Source organism: Rutilus rutilus, assembly GCF_951802725.1.
Source record: "Rutilus rutilus genome assembly, chromosome: 16".
NCBI classification, from domain to species: domain Eukaryota; kingdom Metazoa; phylum Chordata; class Actinopteri; order Cypriniformes; family Leuciscidae; genus Rutilus; species Rutilus rutilus.
Window position 1 is genome coordinate 28,875,210 of NC_140224.1, and position 13,000 is coordinate 28,888,209.

The 13,000-nt window shown below is 35.8% G+C and overlaps 1 protein-coding gene across 1 annotated transcript; it reads left to right on the forward strand.

Annotated features, from left to right (window-relative positions):
- Positions 1-987: 987 nt before the first annotated feature.
- mfsd13a (major facilitator superfamily domain containing 13A) lies at positions 988-12,709 on the forward strand. The gene is made up of 9 exons (XM_084435115.1): positions 988-1,185; positions 4,023-4,265; positions 6,686-6,765; positions 6,853-7,302; positions 8,050-8,170; positions 8,267-8,363; positions 8,547-8,718; positions 10,608-10,801; positions 11,294-12,709. Exons 2-9 carry the CDS (start codon positions 4,101-4,103, stop codon positions 11,527-11,529), a joined length of 1,515 nt encoding a protein of 504 aa, XP_084291241.1. The 5' UTR covers positions 988-1,185; positions 4,023-4,100; the 3' UTR covers positions 11,530-12,709.
- The last annotated feature ends 291 nt before the right edge of the window (positions 12,710-13,000 follow it).

The following is a 13,000-nucleotide window of genomic DNA, read 5'->3' on the forward strand; positions in this document are numbered from 1 at the left end:
ATGGGATTTGTGCATTTATGGGGGATGGAGGGTTAAATGTGCGACCGTTGTGACACGGATAGAGTCGATTCATTTGTATTGGTTGCCACCTAGAGGTTAGTATTAAAAATGCAACATGTAGGGGACGCTGGGGCTAGTTGTCAAATGGAAATTGAGAAAGCTGTATTTCAGCAACTATAAGGTTACGAATCAAAAATCCATTTACACAATTGCTTTTTTTTTTTTTAAGTGGTTTCTGAATGATTTTTTTTTTGTGAATTCTGTCTGCCAAACTAAAATTCCAAAATCATATTTGTGCTCGGTCTATATCTGTTAGATAAACAAATAAACACAAGAGATACGTTTTTAAACAAAAAGTTGATATTTTTAAACAAAAAGTCGTTGTCCAAAACAATGTTTTTGTAAATATTATTTCCAGTATTGCCATTTCAGAAATGTTTAAACTGTTTAAAATTTGCTATGTAGTGCATTTTAAATATTGTGGTATAATACGTTTTAAATATTTATTTAAATTGTGGAAGATATATATATATATTTTTCATGATATCTTCATTTTTCTTTTCAAATAATTGTTAGAAGGTTCCCATAAAAACAAATAGTGTGTTATAATAGAATTGACTGTTAATATGTTCAATAGTTTTTTTTTTTTTTTTTTGTCGAGCATAGGTAGCTTAGCTTCTTACTAGGCTATAATCATTGTTCTACAATACAGATTGAAGACTAGTGAATTCTTATTGTTTGAATGGATATTATGAGAATGGTATTCATCAATGTATAATCTAAATTTAATTTGGTTTGTTTGAAATAGACCTCGCTCCGTGAGACCTTAGCTTTAGTTGCCACTTGCTCACGTGTCCATACAAGAAGAAAACGTGCCTTTTAGAGCTTTGGAAATTTGCATTCATGCATTTCCTCCTTAATTATGTTACAAACTTTACTGCTCGTCAGAATAATGTTAAATTTACCAAATGAGTGCGTGCCTGTCTGTTTGTGTGTACGTAGGCAGCAGGCTACGTGTACAGATGGCAGCTGGAGTAATGGGGAGGAGGAGGAGGGATTTTCGTGACGTCACGGGCTTCCTCATCCAACACATGACATGTTTCGATACAACTGTGAACTCTAGAAACGTTTATAGCGTCTGTTTTGATCATCAGGTGACTGCAGCTTTGACATCAACTCCACATGGTAAGTGTCCAACAGCCTAACGATCTAAAATCATATGATCGACTGATATTGTTGTGTTCTCTGTCTGATATAACTGGACTGGTTAAGTGTCTGTCTGCGGGCTGTGACTTGAAACACGTCGCATTGCTTGATATGAAAGCGGATAGCCTGCTAGCGACCTTAACTCAGAACAGGATTAGTAGTAGTTTAAAGGGTTATTTTAGGTTTAAAGTTTGACGTCTCTGATCAAACTCATAGTTTGACGAGGTAGGCTATGTGTGATTTTTCCTTCAGCTCATAAAATTCAAACAATCTTAACTCAGCGTTGTGAATTACAATGAGTGAAGTCGCTAATGTGAGCGGCTAGCCCAGATCTAACGTTAATAGTGAAACACTGTATCATTATGCCCATGAGAATGTAACAATATATCAGTCAAGACGAAAACATTCGGTTATGGAATGTGTTCTAAACAATTATTCAGAAATATTCAATCTAATATCAAAGCATAATCGTCGAGTTAAAGCAGTCATTGTCATAACATTCCAGCATTTTCATTTTCATTTGCCCTTTTGACATATCCGTGTTTCGGTGTTTTGAATTGGTCACTAATATTGGATATTTATGGATATTTAGTGTTTACTTACAGGTGTCGGGAACCTGATAGTGTGATCATGGTCTCTTTTAAAAGAGCTAATTAATTAAGTTTCGTAACAGGGGAAGATGGAGTACATGTTTAGAAATGACTATTAGTTGCATTCATATGATTATGGAACACAGGCTACTAATTTTTTAAAAAAAATTTAAATGGTGATTAAAGACAAACTTAAAATAGGTATTTTTAAAACAAATTAAGGATGCAACAATGACTAAATTCAGATGGCCCCATTCTACTCAATAATAGGTTAACCAAAAAATATTAAGTACTTATATTTCCATATATTACAACTTTTTTGTTGATAACATTTTTTTTAATATATTGAAATATTAAGTACTTATCAATTTATATAAATTGATAAGTACTTAATATTTCCATATGTTCACTTTTTTTTTGTCAACCTATAATTGAGTAGAATGGTGCCATCTGAATTTAGTCATTGTTACGTCCTTAATTTGTTTTAAAATATATATTTTAAGTTTGTCTTTAAATGCACTATAACTAACAATACTTTAATAAATTATGCCTCCATTCTAAATTAATTATTGTGCCCATGAATTAATTAATGTGCATCACTTTTTGGGTTTTGTAAGATGTCTTATTCCACCCTAATGGCCATTTTAAATTGGCTACGGACATTAACATCTTTGTGCTGACGGAGTACAAGAAAGAGAGTTCTGTGAAAAGTAGCTGTTTGACTGTTGGTTTTATGTATGCCAAAGCATTTGTGTTAAAAGAGTGTGAACTGAATGTTACGGTCTGTAAATGAGAATAGTTCCCACGCATCCTGTTGCTCTGGAGAACAGACACAGGTGGGCAACCTGTCATTGTAACACAGCACTGCCAAAATGTTGGTGTTTTGCTCCATGGCACTTGATCTCGTGTTGGATCAAAGATTGCTGAATCGAATCTGTTGGGAAGCAGCCACCTGTCCTTCAGAGATGAGATGAGAATCACTGTGTGCAATTCGATCCAGTGAGGTGCGCTTTGCTTCACTGCTTAGAAATCATATGTTTAGGGTAGTTTAACCGCCCAGAACTGTAATCCATTGTTCTCTCAAAGAGCTGGGGGGCAAGGTTATTTTTAATGTTGCTTTAACTATAAGAACAGGTGCTTTCAAAGAATTCAAGGACTTGTGTGAGCTTGCACAGTATGTGAACATCAGGAGCGCTGCCTACCAGAACGAAGCCAGAAAGCAATTTAATTTGCCTTTTGATATGCCACGTAAACCAAAGTAAGGTTAGTGATATTTGCAAAAGGTTGTCACGGATGTCTGGCTTTAAAGCAAGAGGGATTCTCTGTGCGTAAGGAAATTCACATGACTTCTCCGCACTATTGGAAACTGTTCAATATTTGATAGCAAACACAGGCCTCAGCCTACACTAATGGTGCTCAGGTTACATCTCTCATTCACCCCTGAGAAATCTCTGGACTAAATAACAGTGTTTGTTATCGTCAGCTTTGAAGCTGGGATGAGATCATCCAAGCTCATTAAAATCTAAGGTTCATGTGCAATTAGACTTCACACTGGGATTTATCATCATTTTTCCTGTTGGAAATCACTTTTACAGGCACAATATGGAGGTGTGACCGGAAAGTACTGAATAACTGCTCACACGACACTCTGTGAAGAAGTCCAGGCTGTTTTTGTTATTATGGATATGGAAAATTGGCTGCTTTCATCGCTAATTCCCCATAACACTCTCCATGGAAACATAACGGAAGCCCTTTTTTAAGAGATCTTTTCACTGTGGTATTTTCCCATTCTTTTTTGATTTGAGAATGATCTTGTATTGAAAAAATAATAATAATAATTTCATACAAAAATAACCACAATTTCCGTGACTAACTTTGTAAAAGCTGTGATTCATCTTTTGTCCTGTTTTTCTCCCAGCTTTCCCCCACGTTGTTAATATTTTAGCTCAGAAGAAGGTTTTGTGTTAGCCTGTTTTTCCAGATTCATATCAAGCAAAGTGCTGAATCATTCAGATGAAGCCAAAGCCACTTGATTATGTGGTACAAATGCTCAGTTTTCTCATTGGCTTGGCCATTGTCCAATTATGCTCTCTGAATCTAATTCAAATAATGGTAATTTCCAAACTAAAAACAGCTGGCAGACATTACCCAGCCTCATATTTCACTGAATAATAGACTGCATGGTTTTGAACTGGACGGTTTGTGTTGGTGTCTGTCTGTTTGCAGGGGCGGATGGAGCGATGACCCCACCCTGCTCGGCCTGTGGGACGTGTAGAGTGCTGCGTGGGAGAGAAGAAGCAAAGGATGGGAAGGAGGGTATGGGGCCTCTGCCAGGGCGTCTCAACAGCTATGCTCTATGGCTCCCTGGCTCTGTTCGTCTCCATTCTCCACAACGTCTTCTTACTGTATTACGTGGAGACCTTTGTGTCTGTTTACAAGATCGACAAGTTGTCGTTTTGGGTGGGAGAGGTAGGTTTATTTTATATAGTACCTGTCAATTATTTAAGATTCTTGAACTTAAAAAAAATCATACATTGTTATTTCTAAATAATTATAAAACAGGTAAAAAGTTTGGTGTCAGTAAGTTTTTTTTTTTTTAAAGAATTTTTTTTTTTTTCAGCAAGGTTGCATTAAAGGGACTATGTGTAGCTTTTTAGGTATTTTATTATCTAAAATCAATATTTTTATTAATAAATATGCCCTCAATGGTGTACAAATACCTATGCCAATGATCAGACTAATCCTCGTAAACGAAGCATTTATTATCTTTATATGCATGGGACGGGTAGGTCCACAGGAGGCTTCCATGTAGTTCCGCCATCTTGAAAAACTATATAGCAGAGAGGGACAAAAAGTACTAGGCCAACGCGTTTCCACAACGCGTTTTCGTTCAGAACCAGCGTCACGTGACTGAAGCCAGCAGAAGCGGAGGAGCAGAGCAGAGAGAGGCAAGTTTAAAAGGCTGCACTGCACGGTTATTTATACACCGTTCATTCATACATATGCTGAGTCACAGGATGAGTCCTCGTCGTCGAAAAAGTCCAAAATAGACCGTAAAAGGAAACGTGACCGGAGATTACAAAAACAAGGGTTAATGTCGGGATAGCTAATGCAGGAGAAAGCTTTCAAAAGAGACCCTGAAGTTGCCTGCTTTCTTCTCGACAGGTAAGTCAATGTTACGGTCTTAATTACAAGCTTTTTTTTCATTGCTTGGTTGTGTACTTTATTATATAGACAGTAGAACATTTATAGTTAAAAGTTAAACAGGCTCTTTGATTAATAGCAGCTATTGAGTAAAGTAAGGTTAGAGAAGGCTCTGATGATGATGATGATATCTAACAATGCACGTACTTCAAAAAATATAACGAGTAAAGAAGGCATTACTACTAATTACCATAGTTAATGTTTTTCACAGTCAGTAATTCATACTGTAACATTCTTTTTTTCGTTGTTTCAAGTTTCAGTTTGTTTTAAATAACAAACCTGTTCACCCGAAGAAAAACTTGAAGTGCTATTATATTTATAAGACATCCTGTCATAGCTTTTTAGTACATAACGGCTACCATAGATGCAACGCGCATTTGAAAAAGTGAGACGCTGGAGAGTATTATTCGTTTGAATGCAAAACACAATTTCACCACTAGATGGGAGAAATTCCTACACACAGTCCCTTTAAATTAATCAAAAGTTACCATTAAGACTTTTATAATGTTGCAAATGCTTTCTATTTCAATTGTACCCTGGTCTGTCCTGGTGTGCATTTTTCAAATATGCTGCTTTCGCTGAAGCCTACAAACACACAGAGATCAGAGATTGCGGTGTGCACACAAACACTTTCAGGAGCACAGAAACTGGTTTTCAATGCTGCTTTTAATAAAATAGCTTTGCTACTGAATCCCTACATTATATTTCTCAGCAACTAGGGGGTAGCATTGCTGTTTTTGAAGGAATTAAACTCACAGCTTCATTGTTAGTAGAGAGAGAGATGATGCACAGATGCAGGTAATTCACACATGCATCTCTCTCTCTCTTGATAATTCAGATAAATGCTATAATTCATTCATTCAAATAAATGTAATCTTATTGCCCTACTATATCTCTGTCTGATTTAAAGTGGGCAGAATGCTAGATCTAACGAGCCATAATTAATTAAAATAACCATTATTTTTATCCTTCCGATCAAATATTGCTCTGCAAACATGATAGCTTTAACTTGTCAATGCTGGCAAATGACCATGGTATAAGCGGGATAATCCATGACTAGCTGTGCATTAAAATATTTGAATGCACTCCACTTCACATCGGGTGCTTCTTTGCCTCCACGTCATGCATTAAAATCGTTTAATGCACAGCTAGCCATGGGATTATCCCTTACATAAATACTTTCTAATCTATTCTATTCATTTTCACAAAAATATTAAGCAGCACAACTATTTTCAACCTTGATGATAATAATAAGAAATGTTTCTTTAGTACCAAATCAGCATATTAGAACGATTTCTGATGGATCATGTGACACTTTCCCATCACAGAAATAAATTACACTTTAAAGTGTATTAAAATGGGAAACTCTTATTTAAAATGAATAATATTTCAAAATATTACTGTTTTTACTGTATTTGATCAAACAAATGCATTCTTGGTGAGCATAAGAGACTTCTTTTAATTTTTTAAAAAAAATCTTACTGACCCCAAACTTTTAAACAGTAGTGTATATTCAAATTATTTGAATTACTTTTTAATTATTTGTCTAAAAAGCATTTAATAATTAATTTGTCGGAAGCCTTTAACATATTATATATGTTACTTTATATAATCTTTATTTAGAAACTGAATATGAGACCAGTTATGTTTTTGTTTTGTTCATTTTGTTGTTTCTTTTTCCATAGACTGTGTTTCTGATATGGAATAGCCTAAACGACCCTCTCTTTGGCTGGCTGAGTGACCGCTCATTCCTGAGCTCTCCACAGTAAGATTATTCACTGGAACTGGAAATCCACAGTTCGATAGGACGAGTACATATCTAATGCATCTCTCTCTGTGTTTGATTGCTCAGGTCTGGGTCCCAGATCACATCCCCTGAGGTGGTTTTGAAGCGTCTGCAGGCACTATCTCGTAGCGGGCCTCTCTTTGCCCTCTCGTTCCTGGCCTTCTGGGTGTCCTGGACCTGGCCTGGACTGCAGTTCCTCATCTGCCTGTGCCTTTACGATGGCTTCCTCACGGTGGTCGACCTCAACCACAACGCCCTCCTGGCTGACCTGGCCGTATCTGCACATGACCGCACGCGCCTCAACTTCCACAGTTCCTTGTTCAGTGCGATGGGCTCGCTGTCCGTTTTCCTCTCTTACTCCTTCTGGAACAAGGAAGACTTTTACTCCTTCAGGCTCTTCTGTGTGACTCTAGCCGCTCTTTCAATGCTAGGCTTTTACATTGTTTCACGTCTCCTGCAGCACCGGTTTCAGAACGAAATCCTTCTACGCAAGAACGAGAGCCAAGCGCTTGCTGAGTAAGAGTTATTGTTTTTCAGTGCTAAATATTACTTGTCGTTTAGCAGTTACTTTTCATCTGAGGCAATTTACACCACACTAATTGCAGAGCCGGTCCCCGTGGAGCAACCTGGGGTTAACTGCCTTGCTCAAGGAAGGGATGTTGATAGCGCTGGATATGAACATGCAGTATTTGTTTCCTGCTTCTTTATTCAAGGAATATTTGACTCTTTAAAATGATTATTTTTGGCATAATTTACTCAACCGCAAATTTTTCCAACCTATATTATTTTCTTTGATGAAAAGGGAGTTATTTTACAGAATATCAAAACTTAGAGTTGCTGGACTACAAATTTCAGCCCTGTGAAATGCTAACATTGTAACAAAGTTTATAGATAGACAATTAGCTTAGCTGTAGACTATTTATGGTTGCAGGTAGAGAGTTTTATTAAAGGTGCAGTAAGCGATTTTCTGGTATTTGAAATCACTAAAACAAACACGCCCCAACCCAAAAGGATCGCTCTACTCCCCATCATGAGTGCATACGCCTCTTACTTACTGCTGATTGGCTACACGTGTGTTTTGGTCCACATTTCAACAGCGTTTTTCAAAAATCGCTTACTGCAACAGAGATGCTCATTGCTCATCCAATCAGAATTTGTCATCTTTTTATTATATCTATTTTTTTATTGTAAGAATTTCTCTTTAACTTTTTTTTCTTTTGTTTCCTCCCGTTGGATTGCCCATCCTCCTTGACGTTCTTATAGACTGAGTGTCGGTCAAGCTCCTTTTACCTCACCTGGGAAGCCAGTCACTCTTGGAGAATATCTAAAGCAGCTGTCATGTCACAAGAACTTTATGTGGTTTGTCTCTATGAACCTTGTACAGGTAAATGTAAAAACTTAAAAGTTAAAGTGGTATTGTCTAAAATCATCCAATTAGAGAACCGATTTATATATATATATATTCCTCTACCATCCGCAGGTATTCCACTGCCATTTCAACAACAATTTCTTTCCTCTGTTTTTGGAGCACCTCCTGTCAGACCGTATCTCTGCCTCCACCGGTTCCTTCCTGCTGGGTAAGAGAGAAAGAAATCATTCACATGGCCACAGCACATCAACAATGCTGGCTATGTATACCTGCTTGTGGGAACCTATTGTGAGGTTATGATTTGCGATATATATACATGTATGAGGATAAACGTGTGCGTAGGTGTAGTAAAATTTGTATTTTACTAATTCTCTATTTTCCTGTGACACAGGCTTTTCTTACATTGCACCTCATCTGAACAATCTCTACTTCCTGACGCTGTGCCAAAGACTGGGTGTCTACCAGGTTGTCCGTTGGCTCTTCCTCTTAAAGCTGGGCCTCAGCATAGCTATGCTTCTAGCCGGGGCGGACCAGGTGTACCTGCTCTGCATCTTTATTGCTAGGTGAGAAATGAGCTTCTTACAAGCCCTTCCATTTTCAGAAGTTCTGAAGGTTCTAAATGTGTGGGTTTAGTAGTTTTTGTTTAACCTGTTAACTGTCAGTCCCACTTTTTGAGCATAGACCTGAAAATGACTTTTATATTTTAAATGTATTTATTAGGATTAACCCCATGAGATGCACCATCTCATTTCCGAGGGGGTCCCAACATACAGCGTAACACATTCACTACATGACAAAAACAAAACAAAATATAAATTAACAATACATATAAACAGTATAAACAATATAAACAGTGACACCTTCAATGATAGCATGTCCAACGCAAAATGAGATAAAGAAGTTTGTTTAAACATCCTAAATGATGTAATAGATCGAATATCCGCAGGTAAATTATCCCTGTCTATTGGGGCTTTAAACATAAAAGCTGTTTTACCAACAAAAAAAATTTTACCCAAAGAACAAAAAAAAAAGTTTGGACAGTGTGTCTAACTTGATAATTTAAAGAGAAAGGTACAAAATATTGTTGTAAATAACTAGGATATTTAAAATAAATACATTTGAAAATAAATTCCAATGAATATGTCGTCTTAAATGCAGAGATGGCCACTGAAGTGCATCATACATTGTACAGTGATGAGTAAAAAAAGATAATCCCAAAATAAATCTGTGAAGTCTATTATATACTGTATTAAGTGGAATAAGATCTTAAGATTGATTATTGTGTACACAATAATCAATGGCATTGGACATATAAGTTGAGAATCAAGTTTCTTATGAACACTGTATGAAAAACTATTTTGAGATCGATGTAAAATACTAATTATATGAATAAAATATGATTAATATGTCATTTAAAGGAAAGTTCAGAATCAAGCCATATACCAAGGTATTTAAAAAAATCAACTTTATCCAAAGGAGTACCGTCTTTACATGATACTACACAAGAACAAATTTTGGATTTAAGTTTCTGTCTATAACCAAACATCATAATACAAGACTATTATTAAGCACTCGTTAATCCAAAAGCCAATCTTGTAAAGTATTAAAATCATACTGAAGAGAATTATATACATCTATAACGGTGTCATCAGCATAGAGTTGAACATTTCAGTTTTTTTAAATTGAAGTTAAATTATTGACATAAATGGAAAAAAAGAAGTGGTCCCAATATTGAGCCTTGGGGTACCTCTTGGTTGAACCAGAAAATCTGATTTATTCCCATTTAATACTAAACATTGTCTTCTATTATGCAGGTATGAATTAAACCACATAACTACATTTTCAGAAAGACCAAAAACATGGAGTTTGTCTAAAAGTAAATATCGATCAACTAAATCAAAAGCTTTAGATAAATCAAGAAAAATTGCACCTGTGAGTTCACCATCATCTGCAGTTGAGAACACATCATTAGTAAACTTAAGTAAAGCAGTAGTGGTAGAATGATTGGTCCTGAAACCAGATTGAAATGGTGATTAAAATATTATTAATGCATAAATAATTTGAAAGTTGTTTATAGATTTTTTCCAAAACTTTAGAACATGATGAAGATCAAGTACATCACCTGCCTTGTGAAGTGGAGTAATACGTGCAGACTTAAGTTTGGTCTCCTTTTAGGGAACACTTGGCAGATTGCAAATTAAGTATTAGCTATTTAGAGTATTTAATTAAAATCTGTTAATTGTGATAATGTGCATTTCTCTTTTTTTATGCTATTCTTTATCTTTGACAAAAAACAAACATTTTCTACATTTATTAAGTTGACAAGATTAACACCGATTAATTAATAAAAAGATGCACATTAGCCTCTGAGAACAGATTCAAATAATCTTTCATCAGCATTGTCTTTTATCTATTTTTATTGTTTAATTGTGTTGTTTGAATCTCTCCGTAGTAATCGCGTCTTCACTGAGGGCACTTGTAAACTTCTGAACCTGGTGATCACAGACCTAGTGGATGAGGACTTTGTGTTGAACCACCGGCAACAAGCAGCTTCTGCCCTGCTCTTTGGCATGGTTGCCTTGGTAACCAAGCCTGGTCAGACCTTTGCCCCTCTCATTGGTACCTGGCTGCTGTGTCTCTACACAGGTGTGTGTGTGCTGTGAATAAACCTGCATTGCAAACAATAATCACATAATTCACATTTAATCATTTAGCAGATGCGACAACAAAGCATCTCTCTCATGCATTGCACTTGTTTGACCCAGTACATTTTAAATTAGATGGCAAAATATTAAACCAAGTGGCTCATCCAGGCTGCATTTATTTGATCAAACAATAACATTATTGCAATTCACTCCAGTCTTCAGTGTTAGATGATCCTTTAGAAATAATTCTAATATAATTTCTTATTATTATCAATGTTGAAATCAGTTGTGCTGCTTAATATTTTTGTGGAAACCATGATAATTTTTCACGAATAAAAAAAATTGTTTTATTTGAAATCTTAAGTAACTTTGTAAATGTCTTAACTGATTTGATATTTTGTTCAGTTTAATGCATCCTGAATTTAAAATACATTTCTAAGATTAAAAAACTCAAACTTTTAATGGAAATGTATCTTCAATTGTCTTTTTCCAGGATATGACATCTTCGAGAGGAACTCAGTGGCAGAAGCACCGATTGCAGCTCCTTCTTTCCCTGTGCCACTGCGTCAGGGTTGCTTTTACCTGCTGGTGTTTGTGCCCATTTCCTGTGCCCTTCTGCAGCTGCTGGCATGGTCTCGCTTCACTCTGCATGGGCGAAGGCTACAAAACATCAAGTCCCTGAGGCAAGGTGCCCAACACAGCCACCTCATTGATGTCAAGGCTATCTAATACTCCTATAGGGAGGGGAAGAGGAAGGAGAGATGAGTCATGGACATTCCCCAAGCCCAGGCATTCTGCCAACAGGCCCTGAATGGAGAATGGTGACGCCAAATACTGCAAAAGACACTTGAGAGAGAATGTAGGTCCCATCTTATTGAAACTTGCCTTAATTTGCTATGTTTGCTAACAATTGGGTATTTATATTGAGTATGTGACCAAATATGAAAGGACAGTTCGAACAATCTAGTGGTTTGGGACCATATTGAACAGTACTGCCACCCAAACTATCTGTTCTGAAGTTTCAGTGTATAGTTGTATGGGTTGATAATCAAGCCAAATCTAATCACATCTCCCTTGACTGTATGTTTTAACTCTATGTAAAGAAGAAAGAAAAAAACACTGTGTTCTGAGAAAGGGCAAGTTTACACTAAGTGTTCAGCGGCATTCCAGGGATACATGATATGAAATTGCATGGATATTTGTGGTGTTTTTAATACTTTCAGGACTTTGAAACAAAAATACATTGTCTTTGTAATTCGACCAGCTGTTAAAGTTTTTTTTTTTTTTTTGTGGCTAAGTAACATCTGTTTTATAAGACTTTTTGAAATTCATTCAGTTACTCATTGCTATCGATGATTATCATTACTGAAAAAGTATGTATATTATAGTTCACATGAACGTAAATTTGTTGTACTAGCGTGTATAACTAACTTATTTTTGTACCAAATGTCCAAATTCACTTTATTTTTGTGTTTTACAAGCAGAGTTGTCAATTTGACTGATGAGAAGCAATTAATTCCTTGGCCAATTTGACGTTAAAATTAAAAAGTTACCGAAATAGTTTTTTATAAGGGTTTTCCAAATTAAATTTTTTATTGACAAATTTATATTCTTAACTTTTAGTAAAGATTAAATATTTGTGAAAGTTCATTTCAGAATTTCAACTGTATGATTTTTGCAAAACAAAAAAAATTAAACAAGAAGACACGTCTTACTATTTTAGTCCTTAGATGGTTACATTTTCTGTTTATCAACTACTGGTTGGTGCACAGCGGGCACATCTGATATTTTTGTCGTATTTTAGGGTTATTTATTTTAGGAAACGTGAGTTATTAGGATATGTGAGTTTTAGTGCTTTTGCTCACTGTTCAAATCATTTTGCTTGCAAATAAATGTTTTATAACATTAATGTCTTTATGTGATGTTCTTGTATTTAAGTAGTTACTGATTCAGCATTGACCAATATAAACTCTAAAATATAATAATTTGTACAGGCCTAAAACCAAACCTTTTAAAGGATTCAGTTCATACATTGTTACCCTGATTTAGCCATTTAACACATTTTACATACATTATAAATTACAATAGCAAAACCAATGTGCACACACCTGGTGTATACTACATAAATGTCTGAATGATCCACCAAAACGAGGCACCACATGACTAGGTAGGTGCAGGTTTCAAATTACTTTTGTGTAAT